The sequence below is a fragment of the Mirounga angustirostris genome, unplaced genomic scaffold (assembly GCF_029215605.1).
Source record: "Mirounga angustirostris isolate CCGP_5_RB_7025 unplaced genomic scaffold, mMirAng1.0.hap1 SCAF_14, whole genome shotgun sequence".
NCBI lineage: Eukaryota > Metazoa > Chordata > Mammalia > Carnivora > Phocidae > Mirounga > Mirounga angustirostris.
The window spans coordinates 40655645-40677138 of record NW_026991722.1 but is presented as its reverse complement, the minus strand read 5'-3'; the positions used below and the strand labels follow the sequence as shown (position 1 = coordinate 40677138).

Sequence of the window (21494 nt, the reverse complement as noted above, 5' to 3'; positions counted from 1 at the left end):
CAAAAGCATAAAAACAACACAATTTTTTGGTCTACACTTTCCTCGTGTAGTTTAAGACCATAGCTATGTATTTTTTAAAACCTTATTAGGGCAATCAAGTAGACAGAACTGCTCTTCATGATCTAAATGCTAACCAGAAGGAAAATGAAATTCTAGTAGTCTTTGGAGCTACTAACTCAGTGGTACTGATTTTTTAAAGAGCTAAAAAATGCAATATAATTTAACACAATGTTTGATATAATCCTAATCCACTTAAATCTGAATCTGGAACAAGAACAGAATTTCTAGCCCAGATAGCTATTCTATATTCAATCAAATACAGCTTAGCTATCACTGGACTAATATTAAGTCAACACATTTACTGGTAAAATATCTATAAAGAATAGCAGGTCCTTTACAGACCTTAATTCCAATGATATAGCATGAGATTTTCTAGCTGTCTATTTACCTGGCAGTAAAGAAGACAAAACACATTTTAACATTTCCAACTCCTTGGAAAACATAAACAACAAATTGCTATAAAAATACAAATTGGTGAATAGTACAATTCCCAAAATTTAGAAAAATTGTATATTTTTCTAATGTATAGATATATTAAAAATATATCTATATATCTATCTTTAAATATATTAGAAATTGAAATTCTAATATATATCCATATATGTATTAGAAATTGAAATTGAACTTTACAATATCCCTTTCCTTTTGGAAACTTCCAGAATGTCTGGCAAATACATGTCTAACTGTAGTACTTTAACATTATCTCTTTGTGCATGTCTCTGCTAATGTAGTAAATTTGGCTCCCAGATTATTTAAAAAGTCAAGGCCATCTTCTTCCTGTTTTTCACTGCAGCAACCTACAGAACCAGCTGGAGATCCTCTTCCTTCATAGTTGTATGTAAGGACATAATCTTGAGATGGCACATGGTCTTCATTCTGGTTACACAGATGCAATTTCTGTAAAATAAAAAAAAAAAAAGATTCTATTATTGTTTTAAACACTCTTAAACATATGAACATAAAATTTATTTTTTATTTACCTTTTATGTTTAATTTTTAACCAGTGTGTCCTCTAATGGAGTCCTACATACAAAAAATGCACATGATTGGTCGATATCATAACCGTACCACAAAGTCAGTATATCTTACATTTCTAGTAATCCATACAAATAAAAAATTATATATATATATATATATATGCTCACAAATGTTATATTTAAGTACATTTAAATTATCATTTTTAAAAGCTTAATTTTATATCTAGAGGTCAGGCTAGTCCACAAAATGGTGACAATATGCATGGCGGTGAAGAATTTGATATTGGATATTCAAAGAGTCCTGATTTTGAGTCAAAGCTCTTGCTTTACCAACTACGTATATGACTTTGGGCAGGTTACTAAACATCTTTAAGTCTCACTTCCAACTCTCCTTATGTCTAAAATGGGAATATATACAGTGACTATCTCACGATAATGATGAAAAAATAACGCACCAAAAATTCTCTTATTTTGCCCAGCACATAGTAAATATTCAATAAACGTGAACTAAAACTACTATTACATGCAGTTATAAAGTAGGCAAGAATTACCACACTGACTTCAGAAGCAAGTGCCCAAGATAGCTCAAACGTGACAAAGTAGAGAAATGCACAAAGCATTTTAGTGAGATTAAAAATAATCAACATCACCCACACTGCAGAAACTGGACCTTTGGAATGGAGCGGCCAAGCATTCAGCCACACCCAGCCTCGCTGTTACCAGCCTGGCTGCCGACCTGTCAAACTCCTGTGCCTCCTCCCTCCTCACCTCACCTCACCTCCCTCTCTAACCCACAGCTTATTTCTTTGGCTTATGTTACCAAATGCCTTTCTTCATGACCATGTCAGCCTCAGATCCCATTCCCTGATGCACACGTTAATGAACACCCCTAAGAACGCCTCTTAAGCTCCACGCCTTCCCAACCTGATCTTACATGCACACTGTCTAAAAACAGAACAAAGATGAACACTTGAATCTGATGGAAAAAAAAAATATATGCTATGGACACGTGATCAGCTACAGCCGTGTCACAGAATGGTGCCTATTTGCAGTCCATTAAAGGATGAAGGGCTTCTGGTCCACTGTGGGGGTTACAACAGTACCGTATACTCTGATAAACAGAAAACTTAGTACCAGGTAGAATATTTAATCCAGTGCCTCTCTACCCAGGTGGCACATGTGAATCCCCTGAGGAGCTTTAAAAGTAGTAATAAGAATAATAAACCAAACCAATTATGCCCAAATCCTTCAAGGTGGAGCACAGGGATTACTATCATTTAAAAGCTCCCCAGGGCATTCTAATGTGCCGCCAGGACTGAAAATCCATGATTTAATCCCTCTTTTCTTTGATATCCTTGCTTTCCCCTGAATAAAAACACTTTGTATTTGAACGGTGCTTCTTACATTAAATAGAGTTCTTATAGCTCATATTATTGAATGTTCACCCTAGAATTGTGTATAGATGCTTTGTTTCAGAAAAATGCAGATTTGACTGGGGCAGTTTTGCGATTGAAGGGAATGAGATTTTTTTTCCACATTCTTCTCTATTAAAATAGCTCATGAGGTAAACAACATCTAAAAATGGCATGTAACTTTAACAGGGTCATTAAAAACCTCCAATTCTCACGAGATTTTAGAAACTAAAAGAAATATGACAGATGGAATAAAATCTCTCTTATGTTAAATAATGTAACAAGATCAGAGGGCATGGGGTGGGGGCTGGGGGGAGTGCAGGGAATGACTAGAGAGTGAAAGAGAAAGGGTACATTGAAAAATATGGAAAAGCAGCTTCTGAAACTCTACATTAATTTCAATTTCCTATTGTTCTACACTTGGACATTTAAATTGCAGAGGCAAAACACTCATGGAAACTCACTTCACCAAGACGGGGCTGAGTGAAATTATGCCACTCGGAGCAGGTGTATCTGCAGTTGTCCACTTCCATGGGTCCTCCCCTGCAGGAATCCAGGGTGTGATGGTGCATGGTCCCCTGGCATGATTCCAGGGTCTGGTGTCCGCCTTTCACCATCTCAATGGTCTCCTGCCCTCCATTTTTCACTCCTGATCCCATGGTACCGCAAAAGCCTTGGCCAGAGTTGACTGTCTGGGTCATAAACCCATTGCCAGAACACTGAAATAAAATAAAATAAGATCATCTGTACTGAGAGGAAACAGATTCCAAGTTAAGTCATAAGAAGACAAGGGAGAGAGAACATTTATTTAACCTTTTATTGATTCATCCATTCATTAGCAGACATTTATATTTTCGGATTCTGTGCCCAGTGTAGGGATACAAAGAGGGACACGATCTCTCTAAGCTCTAAGAAGCTCTTATTCCAGTGAGGCAGAAAAATAGAGAATTACTTTAAGAATTACTTTAAGAATGTATATGTAGGTGAGCACAGAATGCTATAGGAACGCAGAGGAAGAGCATTAAAATCCAAGCACAGACAGAGTAAGTGGAATAGAGTAGAAAACACTGCACTGAAGGACTCCTACTTGAGAAATGGGAAGAAGAAAGCAGTATCTGCAGGAAGGCCTACACACAAAGGCAACGGGGTACTTTGGGGGCCCTCAACTTTCAACTTGCTGAGAATGGCTACCACTTAGAGTTCAAAGTGAGACAGGAAGTGGAGAGGTTATAAAAGACCAGAGAACATAAAGATCCATATGCCATGCTAAAAAATTTAGACTATCAAGAAGATGATGGGGACTCAAAGAAGGGTTTTAATAACAGGGAAGAGACATATTTTTTAAAATCATTCAAGGCAATAATGTAAAAGATAAATAAGGAGACAAGTTGAGTGTCGTGGATCTCGGAGAGGTCACTGAATCATTCTAGGTGAGACATGATGAAGACCTCAGCCAAAGTAGAAGCAAGGATGATTCAAAGTGGTTGGACTCCATACAAAGTTTTACTGGTAGTCAGATGGATGAAACAGCAAAGGGAAGAGTCAGGAATTATTCCTAGGTGCTCTGCTTGCGCAACTAGATAAATGGTATAATTCACTGAAGTAGGGATGAAGGACACACTCGTGGGTGAGAGGGGAGTGAACAGTTCAGTTTTGGGCATGGTAAATTTGAGAAACCTATGGATGTCCAAAGTGAGTACATGAATAGGTGGGTCTGGAGTTCAGGTGGGGGAGCCGAGCTGGAGCTATGATTCCAGAGGTCACCACCATATAGGAGGTAGTAGAAGCCACGGGAATAAATTGTAACACCCAGAGAAAATGGTAGACTAAACGAAAAGAAGGCTAAGAATAGAACCACAAGAAAAACACGTTTTAAGGGGTGACTAAGGGAATTAGAGGACAGAACTGATCTGAAATAGCTATTGGAGAAGAGAGGAATCCCAGAGACACAAATCTGAAGCCACGCAGAGAGGATTATGGTAAGGAGAAAAGCATCCAAGTAGTCTAAGAACTGGTTCAAATAAAGTAATCCACCTATTAGATTCAAGCAAAAAAAGTGGCCACTGGTCGTCTTTGTCAAAAGAATTTCCAAGAAATGCTGAATGAACAGGAAGTAATATCATGGAGAAATCGAGTATAAATCTCTCAAAAAGCTCAGTTTCAAAGAAAAAGAGATCAGAAGGGAACTAGAGGAAAGCAGAGTCGAGGGAATGTCTGAAGATAAAAAAGACCTAAGCATCGACTTAATGTGGGCACCTCACACGGAACTCTGGGCCGCCCGGGAGAAGTTCAGTTCGAGCAGTAACCTCAAGCATGGCAGATCTAATTATGAACTGTGACTCTCAGACAAGACCTCCAGTAAAATCAGGCTCCATTGTGCCATCTTCCTACCCATTTGTTTTTCTTCTATTTAATATGCAAAGTCTCTAACTAAACTGGAAGATTTTCAGGTTCAGATGATTTAGAGTTTCGGCTATTTCAGAATCTGAAATGTATCTGTAAATGTCATACACGGTATCTCATCGCCTTAGAAAATTATACCAGAAAAGAGAAGAGAGAAGTAGCCATTTGGTGGCACTGCTACCCTATATTTTTTGCTTAGGTTGCTGCTACAGTGAAATTCCATTTAAAAAAAAAAAAAAAAAAAACCCTCATTATCAAATCTCTTTGATGGTATAATTTCTGTCATTATAAATACATGTTCAGAGATCATGCAAGCTAATCCCAGAATTAAAGCTAAACTAAAACCAAGGCGAAGCCCACAGTGCCGTTTCACATTCTCTCTATTCTCTATTCCTTCCTGACCATCTCTACGTGCGTTGCCCAAAGTTTATTCTCATGGGGTATCAACGACTCCTTTTCCATGTCAATGATTCCCAGATTTAACTTCTCCTACTCTTCAACCTGACTCTTCAACCAGCTCCTAACTCCACCCTGAATGCCTTTGACTTAAACTTAGCTCCGGAACTAAAGTCATCACCCGTACATTATACTAAAATGAGCTTACACATTCACTAAGAAATCTCGTTATATTTTGTAAAAATATACCTAAAATTATGTTTTGGTATAAATTGATAATTCTGAGTCCTTTTGAGAAGTGCTCCTAACAGAGAACAGATAAAGATAGGGATGAGTACATTTGGTGAAACAGCCAATTAATGCTACCAGCTCTAGCATCAAATGGCAAAGAACAAGTATTATGAACATCTCAACTATTCCCTTCTCAGATATAAAATAAGAACTTACTATGAGTCAAGGACGATTAAGGGATTAAATGTATTTTCTGAATGGAGAAATAATTACAGGGTTCCACGTGTAGGCCTGTCAAGCACAGGTGGGCTATGATTTTCCATGATGATGGGAGGTAAAGAGAGAAAGTCAGTAAGAAAGATGCCTTCACACTGAGATACAGAAAAGTCTTGATATAAAGTCATTGTCCTTGGTTACAGCCTCTTTCGTTTGATTTCAATTTTTATTTTGTTACTCAAAAGCTAACAATCTTATCATTTACACATTTAAAATATTTATTATCCCTATTTCCAATGACCATTATTCATCCTAGCAGAGTTATCCACTGCTTCAACTTTTGAAAGATTTTAATCCTTTATCTTCCCTATCCCTAACGTCTTCCTATTCTCACCGATCACCCTACTGACTCAGCATCACGCTGCTCCCAATATGCCACTTCTGTGCAGAAAAACCTTCACCTGCTCTTCCTTACCAAGAGAATAATCCCAAATCCTTAGTGTGGCATACAACAGCCCCATGTCCTACTCCTCTCTTACATCCTCTCCCCCCAAGAGCCTAATTAAGTGTCAAGCTTCTATTGTAAAACATCATTTCTTCCACTTCAAATCAATTTCTTTACTATTTGTTGAATAATCCCTAAACTTTGTCATCTCCTTTTTTAAAAAATATGTTATTTATTCATTTGACAGAGAGAAAGAGAGCGAGCACAAAGAGGCAGAGCACAGGTAGAGGGAGAGGGAGAAGCAGGGTCCCCAATGAGCAGGGAGCCCGACGCGGGACTCTATTCCAGGACCCTGAGATCATGACCTGAGGCAAAGGCAGACGCTCAACCGACTGAGCCACTCAGGCGCCCCTATCATCTCCATTTTTATTCTTGAGGCGGTTTTCCACCTCTTTTGCTATTCCATCTCTCAACTTTCAAACTCTTCCTATTCTTTAAGTTACAGAGGAATCCGCGCCTCTTTCACTAAGCCTTGCCAGTTGATCCAGACAGCACAAACGGACTTATGTATCACAAGTATCTTTAAATGATAACAGTGCTCTCTCATATTGGTGCTAATGGTTTACTTGCATGTTCCTACTTATTTTTCCCATAAAAGGAGATTCAATTTCCCATAAATACTTTGAAATCTTTTTGAGGGAAGAACATGCCCTGTAAGAACTTTTTAAATAGACATCTGCCCAAACAAGACACCTAGTACTAAGCAAGCACCTCAGCGGTCTCAAGAAATACATAAGGAAAGACAGTGACAATAGCCTTCCAAGTAATCTACCCTCCCCCACACACTTTTTAAAAAAAAATATATATATATCTCTTTGATATCTTCTTAGTTTATCTTGAAAACTTTCAGTAAGTTTTTTTTTCCTCTTATAAATGGTCAAAGAGTTAGATAAAAAAATACTATCTGGAAATATTTCTACATTGTAGAAAGCAGCTAAAAGATTGTTATTATAATGATTTCACAACATCAAAGAGCAAATTTCAAATCATAACACTAGAGAGTGGAAGAATGATAATTAAAACAACACATCTGATTTAAGAAGTTCAATAAATGCCACCTACATAAATACTTGAATATTGACAGATAAAATACTTACACCTACAAAAGTTGACCAAGCTAAAAATGTAAATATTAACTCTTAGTTACAAAACAACTTCATGAGAATCAGTAAAAGAAATTATGGGAGATACTCAGAGATAAATACTCATTTTAAAAAATTACTTACCACCTTATCATCTCCAGGTGCTTCTGTGTTTGATATAATCAAGTTTTGCTGTGCTAAATCTTCAGGAAAACCTTTTTTTTTTTTGGCACCAACAACTCCACATACCAAAGCTAGCAATACAGCTGCATTAAAAAAAAAAAAAAAAAAAGGTTTAACATACATAGAATAAAATACTCCTCTTTTATTTTTTATTACCTCGGGTACACAGGAGGAAAACAAAGCCACTAAGGCATGGTCCTGTGAATTACCTTGGCTTTTCTAAATTAATAGGCCATAATTTAGCTTAGACTTTAAAATCTGAATTAATTATATGTATATTTTGATTATAAGTCTGTTTAAGAGTTTGAATTCTATCCATAATGTTCAAGTATTTACAATTGTGAGTTAAATAATAAATTTTCAAAAATTTCAGTGACATTTATTTAAGACAGAGACCTTAAAGAGATTTACTGATTGCTAAAAGAATGGTTTGCCTATAGGAAAACACGACAGATTTTTCTCCCCAGAACAGATTTATCTCCAAGTATCTTAATTAAAACTATTCTGTATTTGGTCTGTTCAGAATTTTCATTCTACGTCACACCTGTGGGAGGTTGAAATATGTGATAATAAAATCAGCTGTAATAAAAACGACAGTTCTTACAATGCTCTACAAACCCCTCTAATAAAGGGTGGCCCAACTGCAGCCCCAAATCCAGCCCACCACATGTTTTTGTATGGCCTATGAGCTGTGGTCTTTAAATGGTTTTTAGAGATTAAAAGAATAGAAGTTCACTACACGTGAAAATTATATGAAATTCAAATGTTAACGTCCATAAAGTTCTATAGGAACCTAGCCATGCCCATCACTGAAATATTTTCTATGGCTGCTTTCCTATTAGAAGGGTAGATTTCGTTGGTTCTAAGTGAAACCACATGGCCTGCAAAATGTAAAATATATTCTATCTAGCCCTTTATAGGAAAAGGGTGCCAATGCCCGCCCACTCTATGTGGCCCCCTTGTTACCTTTCTGGTTCCATGTCCAACCCCGCTCTCCTGATGCACTCCACTCCAGCCACACCAGTGTCCCTGCCATGCCTTGACTTCTCCAGGCACCCTCTCACCTAAGGGTCTTTGAGCTGACTTTCCCCTAGACTGAAAACCTCTCCCCCAGGTACTATACTTGGCTGACTCTTTCAACTTTCCCAAAAATCATCAAAGATAACCTCGTATGTTGGCTAACTGAACATAATAAAAAAATAAATAAAAACTTTTTTTAAAAAAGTAGAAAAGGGACATTTTCAGACAAAAAAAAAAAGATAACCTTGTCAAGTTAGCCCCGACCAAACCATCCACCAAATCTGTAGTCACTCACCCCAAGCCCCCACGATCACCCACACACGCTCCACAGGACTACAGCTCCTAATTATTTTGCTCTATTTTTTCCTCCACAGCATTTCATTTATTTATTAGTTTACTGTCACAAGGCACAGTGTTTGTGTTTGGTTTGGTCTCTTTTGTCCACTGATGACTCCCAAGCACCTAGACAGTTTCTGGCATATCGTAGGTCTTTAATAGATTTTTTATTTTGTGGAGTTGCTGAAAAATATTGAACACTGTACTATTCTAAGCTCTTCACGTGCATTAGTTCAATTAATGCTCAGTGCTGCCCCATAAAGCAGGCCACCCCAATTATCCCCTTTCACAGATGAGGAAACTGAAGCACAGTTAAGGAACTCGCGCCCCCCCCCCCCCACCCCAGCCCTGCTGGTCACATGGCTTGCAAATGATAGAGCTGGGTTACAAACCCAGAGAGTTTGGTTCCAGAGTCTTGCTCTTAACAGCTAGTCCTATCACAGAACAAAGAAACAGGGGCTAATCCAGGCTGGAGGAGCGGATGGAAATAAAAAGAGGGAAAAATATGATGCCATTGGGAACTATACAACTGGCAAGGAAGAGGTTAAAAAAATCAAAACTAGCAAGATACACCCAAGAAGAGATACTGCTGTGATCCGAGTCATTCCCATAAGGCCGTGGCAAAATGATGAGATGAGACCACAGTGGCTTGTCGTGGACCTTCCTATGGCAGAAAGTTTAGATTGTTTTATTTAGCCCGACACGGGGTAGTACTAGGACCAAGAAATGAAAACTGTATGTTGACAGATTTGGTACCGTCTAAGGAATTTTAAACAGCTCTGTCCAAATAGGAAATCGTATTTCAAAAAGGATCTTGCTCCCTCTCCCTGAAAATAGTCCATCAGAACTCAGATATAACACAAAAGCAATTTGTAAACTGCCCACCCCTGATGGATAGTTGGACAAGATTACTTTTTAAAGACCTTTTCCTGGGGCGCCTGGGTGGCTCAGTTGGTTAAGCGACTGCCTTCGGCTCTGGTCATGATCCTGGAGTCCCGGGATCGAGTCCCGCATCGGGCCCCCTGCTCAGCGGGGAGTTTGCTTCTCCCTCTAACCCTCCCCCCGTCATGTACTCTCTCTCTCTCTCTCTCTCATTCTCGCTGTCTCAAATAAATAAGTCTTTAAAAAAAAAAAAAAAAGACCTTTTCCTGCACTCAGGTATTTATGATACATTTTAACTTTAAGTAAGTAAAAGGACTTACAAAATAGTAGTGCTATACCCAGTAGGATGGCCAGGATCGCCCATTTTCCAAGTATTACTCCTGCACTCCTTCGAGCTGCCACACATTGACTTGGATGAGTACAATCACACAGATTAACTCTCAGGGTTTTTGTTGAAGATTGACCTTCTCTATCTTTTACAGTAATAGGAACACTATATTCCTGAAATTCAGCATTTTTCTGATATGAAAGACGGGCAGCTGTATCTGAAAGAAAATGAAAGAATTATATCTTTAATGGACATTTATTTCTCCCTTAGCTTTGTTTTGCCACCTTTGTTTCTAAACATATTATTCTCAAGGAACCACCTGCCACGTGAAAATGTGTTAAAATGGAGAACTACCTTCCACATTTCTCAGCACTAATATTACTATGTGTGCCCATTGTAACTTTTTACGAATGGCTGAAAGACCTAATTTGACACTGGAGTGATCCAGTAGCAATTCAGCAATACTGAATATTCCCTTATCTTTCCCTTATCTACAAACCAATGATGGTAGATGGGCCCCTGATATGCACCTCAAGCATTTTTCTATAGTACCAGTTTATGGTACTCATAAAGAATTAACAACTATTGCTATGCACAAAGTACGTCTTAAGTTGACATTCTCTTGTCCATTTACTTTCTGGTACCTGTCCATTATCTTTACACATAAGGTAATTCTCCAAAGTACAACAGACCCTTCGTTATTATGCCTTCCCTCTAGAAGTGATCTCAATACCAGAAAGCTAATTAATGTCACCCAGGCTAGGTATAAGGCTTACATAAAAACAGATGTATCTGTAACATAACAATACATTTTTATCAACTATATTTCCCCAATAGCCTCGATACCTACTTTAATGACTTCATTATCAAGTGACCAAAAACTCTACACACTTTCAAAGCCAATTACAACAGTCGGAGTTTTGCAATAAGCGAAATGATACAGTAGCACCATGCACATCCTCGAGGTCATCTGTAACTTGTAAGCCTTTCTTAAATGCACTGTGACAGCTGATGAGAACTTCAAAGATTTTTGGCTGCACCTCAAATGTAAAGCTCCCCAGAGGAATGTGAATTACTACGAAGGGTTAGGTGGAACCCTCCCAGATCATACTGTGGCTAAGATAAAATCCTTCAAATTCCTCTCCTCCCTCAAGACCACAAGCTCAGCTGTAGTCACATCTCGTTTATTCATACTAGTGCAACAGCTTGTGACGTCCTTGCCATTCCACTCTGCCCTCTTCAAACTGTCCTGTCACCAATGTCACCTTGTTAAGACATAAATCTGGGCACAGCATTCCTTCCCAGCCCACTCCCAGAGCACACCTGCTGTACAAAAAGTCAGTCTCCCCAGCCTGGTACATAGGCTCTTCACGACCAGAGTCCATCCATCCTCCCACCCAATCTCTCAGCATTCCTGCTAAAACCTAAACTCTAACAACACTGGTTTACTTATTCCCCCCAGCATTTTCCTTCTTTGTGCATATTTATTAACCAATTATTGATTAAACAAACACTTATTAAGCTGTTAATATCTACTAAGCACTGGGTTACGTGCTGGAAATACACAGATTAATCACAAATATCCTGAGAAACTCATGTATTGGAGGAGAAAGGTAAACAGATAATAATACAACATGAAAGGAGCTGTAATACAGGTAGAAAAGGTCATGATGCTACTCCTTCGACTTCGAGAAAGATTTCACAGATGTGAGCATCTGAACTGGAGTCATGTCTGTCTTGTTAACTCTACACGTATCTGCAGGGTCAGAACAGTGCACGGTAGACGGCAGGCGCTCCACAGGTATCATGAATTAATATCGAACTATGAAATGGGAAGGGTGCCTGAAATATAGAATACTACACTCCCCCAGAAACCACTATCATAGGAAGCTGTTTTGAGGGCTCCAGCGCCATGCCTCTGTCCAATCCCACCATGTTGCTCTCCAGAATACTATAGAGTGCTTGTCTCACACACCCAGATTCCTCATTTCAGAGTTTACTTACACTAAAATTTAAACTGCCCATCTCTGCTCTGTCCTCACCTCACTGGAGTCACTTTAAAAATACACCAGAGGTGCCTCGGTGGCTCAGCCGGTTGAGCGTCCGACTCTTGATTTTGGCTCAGGTCACGATCCCAGGGTCATGACATTGAGGCCTGCATTGGGCTCCATGCGCAGCGTGGAGCCTGCTTTAAGATTCTCTCTCCCTCTATCCTTCCCCCACCCTCCCTCTCTCTCAAAAAAAATACACCAAAAACAATTTTTCTTAATGATAAGCTGCCCAATATTTTAATAAAGCTTTTTTGTCTTTGTTGGAAATACAAATTTTGCCTTCATAAAAATTATGATTTCTTGCATTTTATAGGCAATATATAACACAGACCTCCTATAATATTTGTAAAAGTCTGAGTTAGTCTTCTCAAATATATTAATGAGAATATTATAGTAAACAAGAAAATCCATTCTCAGTTATTTTAGAACATATAAATCATTATTTTTTATTAAATATTTTTGGGGTGCCTGGGTGGCTCAGTCAGTTAAGTGTCCAAAAGACACCTGGGTTCGGCTCAGGTCATGATCTCATGGGTCTGCTTGAAGATTCTCTCCCTCTGCCCCTCCACCCACTTGCTCACATGCTCTCTCACACTCTCCTCCCTCTCTCTCAAATAAATAAACAACTCTTTAAAAATAAATCAATAAATACCATTAACTTTGGTGAGGATCCATATTCTGTTCGTTTCTGGAGAAGTGTTTGCCAAGCTGAAATAAAATGGAGCACCATGGACAGGTTCATCAGGATCGACAGCTGAGATGTCAGTATACTTCATCTTTGGTTTGCAAACTATTATATTACTTTGAAGTATTTCTGGTGGGTTATCATTCGTATCTTCAATGTTAACTGCGAGTGTTCCAGTACACGATCTACCATCTAGGAAGAAAGAGAAAAGGTTTAGTGTAGTTTCTTGCCTTCTTTTATAGTTTCCTAATAAAACAAATTAACTACATTCTACATATATGTTGTCTTAAATAAGCTGATTATTACAGAAAATGGGACATAAGAATGTAGAAGGATACATGAAACCTACAGATCATCTAAAATCAGTACCACCATTGATAATATCAGCCAGAACTGCCAATAAACCTTATGTCAGGATTATTACCAAACAATAAAAATCAATGTGTGAATTGCAAACTCTGTGTTTCAGGGCGGGTTTCTTTAGTACAGATGTTACTGAACAGTAAAAAGGGTACAAAAAGTTATTCTAATCCTGATACACATTTAAGCCACTTAGGGAGATTTTTAAGATACGATGTTCAGGTTCCCCAACCCAGGATTCTGATTCAGCGTGTCAAAGTCATGTCTACAAAATGATTTTTTTAAGTGCCCCAAGTGAATTACTATTATTCTAATTGAATTAGAATATTATTCTAATTATGAATTATTCTAATATTCTAGTATGAAGCTGAGGTTGAGAACCTCTGGATTGTTTTAAGGAACAGAATTCAAGGAAAGGATCACTTTGACCTAATAATCAACTGAGTTTCTCAAAGATTCTATTTAAAGTGGCATAAAGAGATATACAAGAGTCTAGTGAGGCCATTTCATCTGATCTGAGACTTAAGTTTTGTCTTAGCCCTCCAACACATGGATCCATAAGCATTTGAGGTCTCGCTATGCTGGGGATATAAAGATAAATAAGACATGGCTTACCTTACAAGGTTCACCTTGTTAGATGATTAAAAGAAACAGGAACAGTCTTCAAAGTAATTTCTAACAATTCCAAATACTTATCACAAAAATTCTGCACAATAATAATAGCAGTTTATTCTCTAATTCCTTTCTAAAATACCATATTAAAACTTTTTTTTTTTACCTTGGTCTATTGCCAGGACTGTAATATTATATAAGTCATTTCTGGGAGTCATGGTCTCCCGGTCCAGGATTTTGGAGATTGTGATTGACCCCAAAATCTCATCAATGGTGATCCATCCTTTAGGATCATGCAATTTTTTGTACCTATTAATGTAAAATAAAAGTCTTTAGCAATATAAAATGTATTAAAATAAGTTACTATCTCAATTATTACAAATACATTATTCGTATGTGGTTACAGACTTCTTTGTACCTTAAGCCATTGCTACTTCTAGTTTCAGGGTCATATGCCTTATAGCCATTGACCTTTGACCCCACTGCTAAATTTTCTTTAATCCGCACATATTGAGTTGCAGGGCTGCATTCAGGCCCTTCATCCTGATCCCTCACATGAACTGTGACCAAGGCTCGGTTCATGGTTGCCATTCTGAGTGCAACATCTCTAGCAAACGGAACTTCATTGTTTGCTCCAATTTCCAGGATCACTTGGTGGTTTTCTTCATAATTCAGCGGCTTTTTAAAAAAGCATATGGGAATCAGCATCAGTGTAAAATACATACGGTATTTCAAATAACAAGTGAACAACTGTAAATATGAATAGTGTTGCATGAATTCTATGTTCCCATTCAATCAATATTGACTTTTACCCTTGGCTAAAGAGAGAGGTGATTCTTCACGAAGCCTTTAGCAAGAGTGGTCTGAACGTTTCTGCAGGTGGTCTTATGGAGCTGTGGAAAAATAATTCCTGAAATACTTTTATAGTTCATTCTTACTAAGGAAAATGATTCTGAACCTGGAGATAATGCAAAAAAACAAAAAACAAAAAAACACCAAACAGTGTTTTTACAGTCCTGCTTTAGAGCACTAAAGGACCAGTGTAAGGGGCATCTAACTCCAGGAGAATGCAATTTTGTTTGACTTACTACTTCCTATGGACTATGTCCATTTCCTTAACCACCACACTATAATCCCTCTGCTATATGATGCTGCTTAATTGGGTTCATCAGCCTCTAAAAACATTTAAGTGAGTCCTTTGATTAAAACTGATTTCTAGGGGCGCCTGGGTGGCTCAGTTGTTAAGCGTTTGCCTTCAGCTCAGGTCATGATCCCAGGGTGGTGGGATCGAGCCCCGCATTGGGCTTCATGCTCAGCAGGAAGCTTGCTTCTCCCTCTCCCACTCCCCCGCTTGTGTTCCTGCTCTCACTATCTGTCTCTCTCTCTCTCTCTGTCAAATAAATAAATAAATAAAATCTTAAAAAAAAACAAACTGATTTTTAGACAGCAAATCAAGCAAAACCTATAAAAACATTATTTTACATTGTATTGCAAACTCGAAGCATTTTTTTCTTTCTCTTTCTGCTTATCAAAACCATCATTGGCTGGCCATTGAACAAAATCAAAATGGAGGAGTCAAATTTTTATTTTAAACCTTTCCCCATACCTAGCTATTATCAAGCTGAGATACCTAATATCATGAGTCCACTAAGAAGTCAAGGAAATTTCTGAATCTTAGATTCCACAAAACGTATGTGAAACGCTTTTTTATTTTTTATGAACACTCCAGAAAATGGAGAGTCAAAAGAGGAAAAGAATTAATATCTGTTTATCTGTTGCTAATGAACACTATGTCACAAATTACATGTGTCGGTATGATCACAAAGAGAATGAGAGCATCTCCTGGCAATGACACATGGATGGAAATTCACGAACAGCTGCTGTTCTGGAGGAGGTGCTGTTATTCCAGCCAGGGCCCCTTGCTGAAGCCTTAGAATTTCTTTATGTAATTTTTCAAGGCTTACATTGGATATTGCTTTAGAAGCTTAAAACTCTACAGATTGGAAATCTGGTGGGATGAAATCAGTGATTAATGAAAAAAAAACAGGAATTCTCTTCCACCACAAGGTAGCTTTATGTTTTAATCAATTAAAAAAAAAAAAAAGGCTCAAAAATATCCTAGGGGCGCCTGGGTGGCTCGGTCGTTAAGCGTCTGCCTTCGGCTCAGGTCATGATCCCAGGGTCCCAGCATCGAGCCCCACACTGGGCTCCCTGCTCAGCGGGAAGCCTGCTTCTCCCTCTCCCGCTCCCCCTGCTTGTGTTCCCTCTCTCGCTGTGTCTCTCTCTGTCAAATAAATAAATAAAATCTTTAAAAAAAAAATAGCCTAGGGCGCCTGGGTGGCTCAGTTGGTTAAGCGACTGCCTTCGGCTCAGGTCATGATCCTGGAGTCCCGAGATCGAGTCCTGCATCGGGCTCCCTGCTCAGCGGGGGTCTGCTTCTCCCTCTGACCCTCTTCCCTCTCGTGCTCTCTGTCTCTCATTCTCTCTCTCTCAAATAAATAAATAAAATCTTAAAAAAAAAAAAAAAAAAAAAAATAGCCTATATCTGCACTGAGATATTAATGGTTCCCAGAATATAAAGTGCTGTTTTGTAGTGGGCCCTCTCTGTTGAGAACAGCCTAGAACAGTATTTTTGTCACTCAAGCCCATGTGCATTATGGCTGCTCCTCAAATAGAAAGGAAATGCTGGGATGGAAAGATCATCCAGGCCTGAGCTAAAGATTGCATCAGCTCATGCTCGAAGGTTCCAGAAAAGTTATCCAATATGGAAAATTGTAACACTAGCCCCACGAACATGTAAGGCTTCTAAAAATATAATAATAATATCCTATAGTATACCAAGTGTTTTCACTTTCATTGTTATAATGCAATAGCTATTAGGGAGGCAGAGAGAAGTATTTTTTTATGTTTTATAGATAATAGAGAGGCTAACTTTCCAAGATCACATAGCTATACAAAGGAATTTAACATGGCACTTAAGAGCATGTACTTTGCAATTAGAGAGACCTAGGTTCAAATACTGTCCTACTGCATCCTAGCTGTGCCACTTCGACTAAGGTCCTTAACCTCTCTGAGACTAAGTTTTGTCTTCTGCACTACTGTGTAAGAATAACATTTAACATTGTAAGCCCACCGTGAGTGCTTTCTACTATAGATTATAAGGATCTGTCACCCAGGCAATTGAAAGAAAAAGTGATGTGTTTTTGGTTAATAGCCAAAATAATGCACCAAGAGGAGACACCAACTAACAAGGCAACGTTTGGAAGCTTTGTTTAGATTAAAGAAGTATATTTGAGCAATCTTTGGCTTAACTTAACTTACTGATTATTTAATTCATTTTGGTATAAAGGAATGAATAAAGTTCATTCCTAGCCATCATTATGTAAGTAGTGAAAGAATGATGGATTTCAAAATGCCTTGATTATACAGTGTTTGATTTTAAACTTTTTATCTTTTTTTTAATCTTTTTTTTTTTTTATTTGACAGAGACACAGCGAGAGAGGGAACACAAGCAGGGGGAGTGGGAGAGGGAGAAGCAGGCCTCCCGCAGAGCAGGGCCCGACGTGGGGCTCGATCCCAGGACCCTGGGATCATGACCTGAGCCGAAGGCAGACGCCCAACAACTGAGCCACCCACGTGCCCCTGATTTTAAACTTTTTTTTAAGACTTCATTTATTTATTTGAGAGAGACCGAGTGAGCACGAGCAGGTGGGCAGGAACAGAGGGAGAGGGAGAAGCAGACTCCCCACCCAGCAGAGAGCCCAATGTGGGGCTCAATCCCTATTCCGGGACCCTGGAATCATGACCTGAGCCGAAGGCAGCCGCTTAACCGACTGCGCCACCCAGGCGCCCCCAGTGTTTGATTTTAAAATAGAAGATGACTCACCAAGGTTAGAAAGCACTTAAAGAAATAACTTAAGTACACAAACACAAATCTTTAGCAAGGAAAAAGATAAGACACCTTAAAGACCAGTGTGGTTACCAAAAGAACTGTGTGATGAATTCAAGTTTTCTAAGGGTTTGTGTAAAATACAGAAAGGAAAATATACCATGGAAAATGCAAATTTTATTGACCAAAATGTTAGAGACTATTATGAATGGCTCAAAGAAAGAGAGAAGGTAAAATTACCAAAGGAGCTATTAATTACAGAGGAAGGAGATAATTTAAAAAGTAAACTCAGAGAAGTAGAAATTAATTCAAGTTCCAAAAAAAGACCCCTTGTGCAACTAAAGTCATGGTTTTATCCAACCAAGTAACCCAAGGATGGGAAAGAGGAGAGACAAGGGGAACATGACCCAAAGGTCCCCAGCTGGAGAAGTAGCACAGCGGTTCTGAGGAAGGTTCTGCATCAAGAACGTCTGAGTTCGCATCCTAGCTCTATCACCTCCCATGAACTGGGGCAAGTGGGGCATCTTTTTTTAATTGTAAAATGGGGATAATAATAATATCTTATCCTAAAGGGGATGTGACAGCTAGATATAACCTGCATAAGATGATTAGCATCATTCCCTGTGACAGACATGAAAGGTGATCAATACTTGATAAGTGCTTTTAAAATTCTAAAAGCATTTCCTAGGTATAAGAACTAGGATGTAACTATAAAATACAAGTGCAACTATCTTATGTTTAAAGATAATAGGAATAAATGCATATAAATTTTATTGGGGGGATTTTCTTTATTCTTCATATGTGAAATTAACTTAAACTGAACGAGAGACAAAAAATTAAAGTATCACCATCTACTTGTTCTCCCTCCTGGGGAATCCTGAGATGGTACCCAGAAGCTGTTCACCAGAAATAAAACAGATGTTTATTAGTCACACAGAGTGAGAAATATTCTAGGATACAGGTTATAATTTCTGAAAATATTTGGAAATATTTTTCTTAATGTCTCTGTGATCAACACTCGAGGGGAAAAAAATCCACTCTGAATATGAAAAAAACGGAATGTGTTGACATACTATGATTTTTTTTAGAATATATTCTTCTGACAAAGTTTACTAAAATTCATTTTCTACTGGTTAAAAAATTCACAATAAAAATTTAATTCCCAGTGTTACTTAAATTTTGCCTTCTGAAGCAAGATAAAATCACTGAGATTTAAAAAATAATAATAACGGGTCTTTAATAATGGACTCGAATGAGAGAGAACCAAGGAGGAGCCTTCTAATCAAGCAACAGATACGGAGAACTCTAAAAGGTCTGAGTTTGGGTCTGACTTGAGCTACTGCAGTTGGCATAATCTATCCACCTCAGATCTCAAGCTATTTCTTGGACTTATTTCTAGAAAGAAGTGAAGGTGGGGGTGAGGGGTGTGCAGAGGAGGTGTCCAGGAGAAGTCTCTTACGGAACATTTGTTGCCAATCACATCAGTTTTTGAGGCAAATGCCTGTACTAATAGGTGTGTCTACCTTTGGAAATTATACACCACAGACCCTCAGCCTGCCCGACTTCAGGGGCAGCTGTGGTGGACACTCCCCGGCTTATGCTGACAGACTCACATCTCAAGCACACAAAGATTTAGCTCTTCAGATTCAAAGTTTGCTCCCAAGCCAGAGTACTCTCCCTCTACAAAGCACAGCCAAGCCCAGAAGTGCAGGAACACTAAGGTTCCCTGGAGGCAACCTTCAATCAATGAGGCATGGGTATCAACAGCGGGAGTCGATGGATAAATGCCCCAGGTACTATTTTTTGAGGAGATAATTCTGAAGTACATTCTACACGGTTCATTGCAGGATTGAACACCCGAGGTGACTAAGTCAATAACGCAGACTTGATTGGCTTTCCATTCTTTCCTGTCCTACTTTCCCATTTTTATTCTGGCTTCCTGGGACCCACTTTCTAAATATTTCCCTTCATTGAATTCCTTGTCTTGGGTTCTGCTTTCTGGAGAGTGCAAATAAAGACTGGATTGAGCTGGACCAATAAAGAGGAAAAACAATCAGTACCATCTGCTTATTTCTTTTCCTACTACTATCAGTTATAAAGTTTCATTTTTCTTAAGTAGTTGGTTTCAATATTCAACTCGAGCAGATCATATTAGAGAAAACTAAAATAGAGGTTTGATGTTGAGAGTAATTTGGAACAAATATATTTGACTATTCACACTGGGTAGAACTTGCAGATGCTTATTACATAATCTCTGGAAATTTTTACAGAGGAAACAATTATAAATAAATATTTATGTATCAAAGTCTCCTCCATGTTGTCGTTGGCAGGAAAGCTTCCTTTAGTCAATGGATGACTCCTTTACCTGCCCATAGGACAATTTTCTTCCTTGTTCTGAGTTACAAATATAAAACCAAGAATCCTTCCCAAATAGGGCCTTTTCTATCCTCATAACCTGGACCCTAGAATAAAACAATGCAACCAAAAATACAATATATAGAATAAGGAGTAAGTTCCTGCAGTGCTGTCTGATATAACACTATATTTCACCCTCAATTCCACCTATAAAGGATCAGATACAACCAGGCATATTCCAGAGAGAAAGAGAATGAGAAGACTATGGGCTTCTAAATTATATCATGCTAGGAATAAAGGAATCAGGAACACTTACCATAGAGAAGGTAAGTTTCAAATGAACATAGCAATCTTTTCAAAAGAATTCTATTTCTTCCATTAGGGATGGAACCCAGACCATTAGAGACAGAACCATGGGATATAAGGAGAATAATTTGGACACAGTAGAAGAAGGACTTCCGAGAATCAAAGCTCTCCAAATATGGAATCTGCTGCCAATAGAGATATGGAGATCCTTAGAACTGAGAATGTTCAAGCATAAGCTTGGTGACAAATGACTGGCAATAAAATTATAGAAGAAAGACAGTATTAGATGGGAACAGTTGGACTAAACAGACTTAGCTCTATTCTAACTTCTGGAGTCTTTGATCTGAAACTATTTAGTTGATTAAGCCACTAGTTGAATAGAACTTGTTAGCTTGCCAAGTTGTCAATTATTAATTATTACTGTACCTTTACAACCCACAAAACACCCTCATTAGTGTCTTTGTCTGTGCTGATTTTGAAATGTCCGTTTTCATTGCCCTTCAAAATGGTAAAATTGGCTCTCCAATTGGCAGTGTTAATTAAATCCTTATCTTCTACAGGTATTCGTAAGATCTCCACATTGTATACATTTTCCTCTACTGATGCTTCGTACTGAAACAGAAAGAACTCATTAAAAACTCACTTTATAAAGAGAACTTCTACAAACAAAGTAAAATATTTCTTCCACTCCAAGAATACTGGTTCTTATAGTTTTTATCTAGTTTATTTTAAAGCTATGAATTACAAAGACTGTTGTTTCATTAAGGATTATCTTTGAAATGAAAGAACTACATTATAAATGAAGATGAATGTTACTTGCTTTTATTAGGAGATAATATAAATACTACAATGAATAAATAAGAGAGATTTATATGTCAGCGACTTAAATTCTAATTTTATTCATAAAAAATAAACATACATCAAAGTATGCTAGATACTTTGTTAATTCATATTAAATAACAAATAATAGTTGACAAGTGGAGGTAGATTCTGAAACTATATACTTACAGTATTTTGTTTGAAAGTAGGTGCGTTGTCATTTGAATCTTTTACTGTGATCATACAGGTTGATGTACTCATCAATCCAAAAACCTGACCATCCATGTCTTGTACTTTCATTATCAGTGAGTACTTTTCTACAGACTGAAAACAAAGCAAATATTTAATCAGTTCTGAAAACATATGCTTTGACTTACAAATGAAAC

The 21494-nt window shown here is 38.1% G+C and overlaps 1 protein-coding gene across 2 annotated transcripts in view; it reads right to left on the bottom strand.

The window, feature by feature from the left end:
- Positions 1-728: 728 nt before the first annotated feature.
- Positions 729-21494, bottom strand: part of LOC123853257 (desmocollin-3) — a 33088-nt gene continuing 12322 nt past the window's right edge. The window contains exons 5-13 of one of the 2 annotated variants that reach the window (XM_045887953.3): positions 21298-21432; positions 20716-20901; positions 14158-14417; positions 13906-14048; positions 12735-12959; positions 10024-10248; positions 7427-7548; positions 2914-3168; positions 729-957 (exon numbers count right to left, since the gene is read on the bottom strand). In XM_045887953.3, coding sequence (XP_045743909.3) covers positions 760-957; positions 2914-3168; positions 7427-7548; positions 10024-10248; positions 12735-12959; positions 13906-14048; positions 14158-14417; positions 20716-20901; positions 21298-21432 — 1749 coding nt within the window. In that variant the 3' untranslated portion in view covers positions 729-759. Of the gene's footprint in view, positions 958-1056; positions 1084-2913; positions 3169-7426; positions 7549-10023; positions 10249-12734; positions 12960-13905; positions 14049-14157; positions 14418-20715; positions 20902-21297; positions 21433-21494 lie in introns of those variants that run through there. The other variant, XM_054510234.2, reaches the window with a different exon arrangement.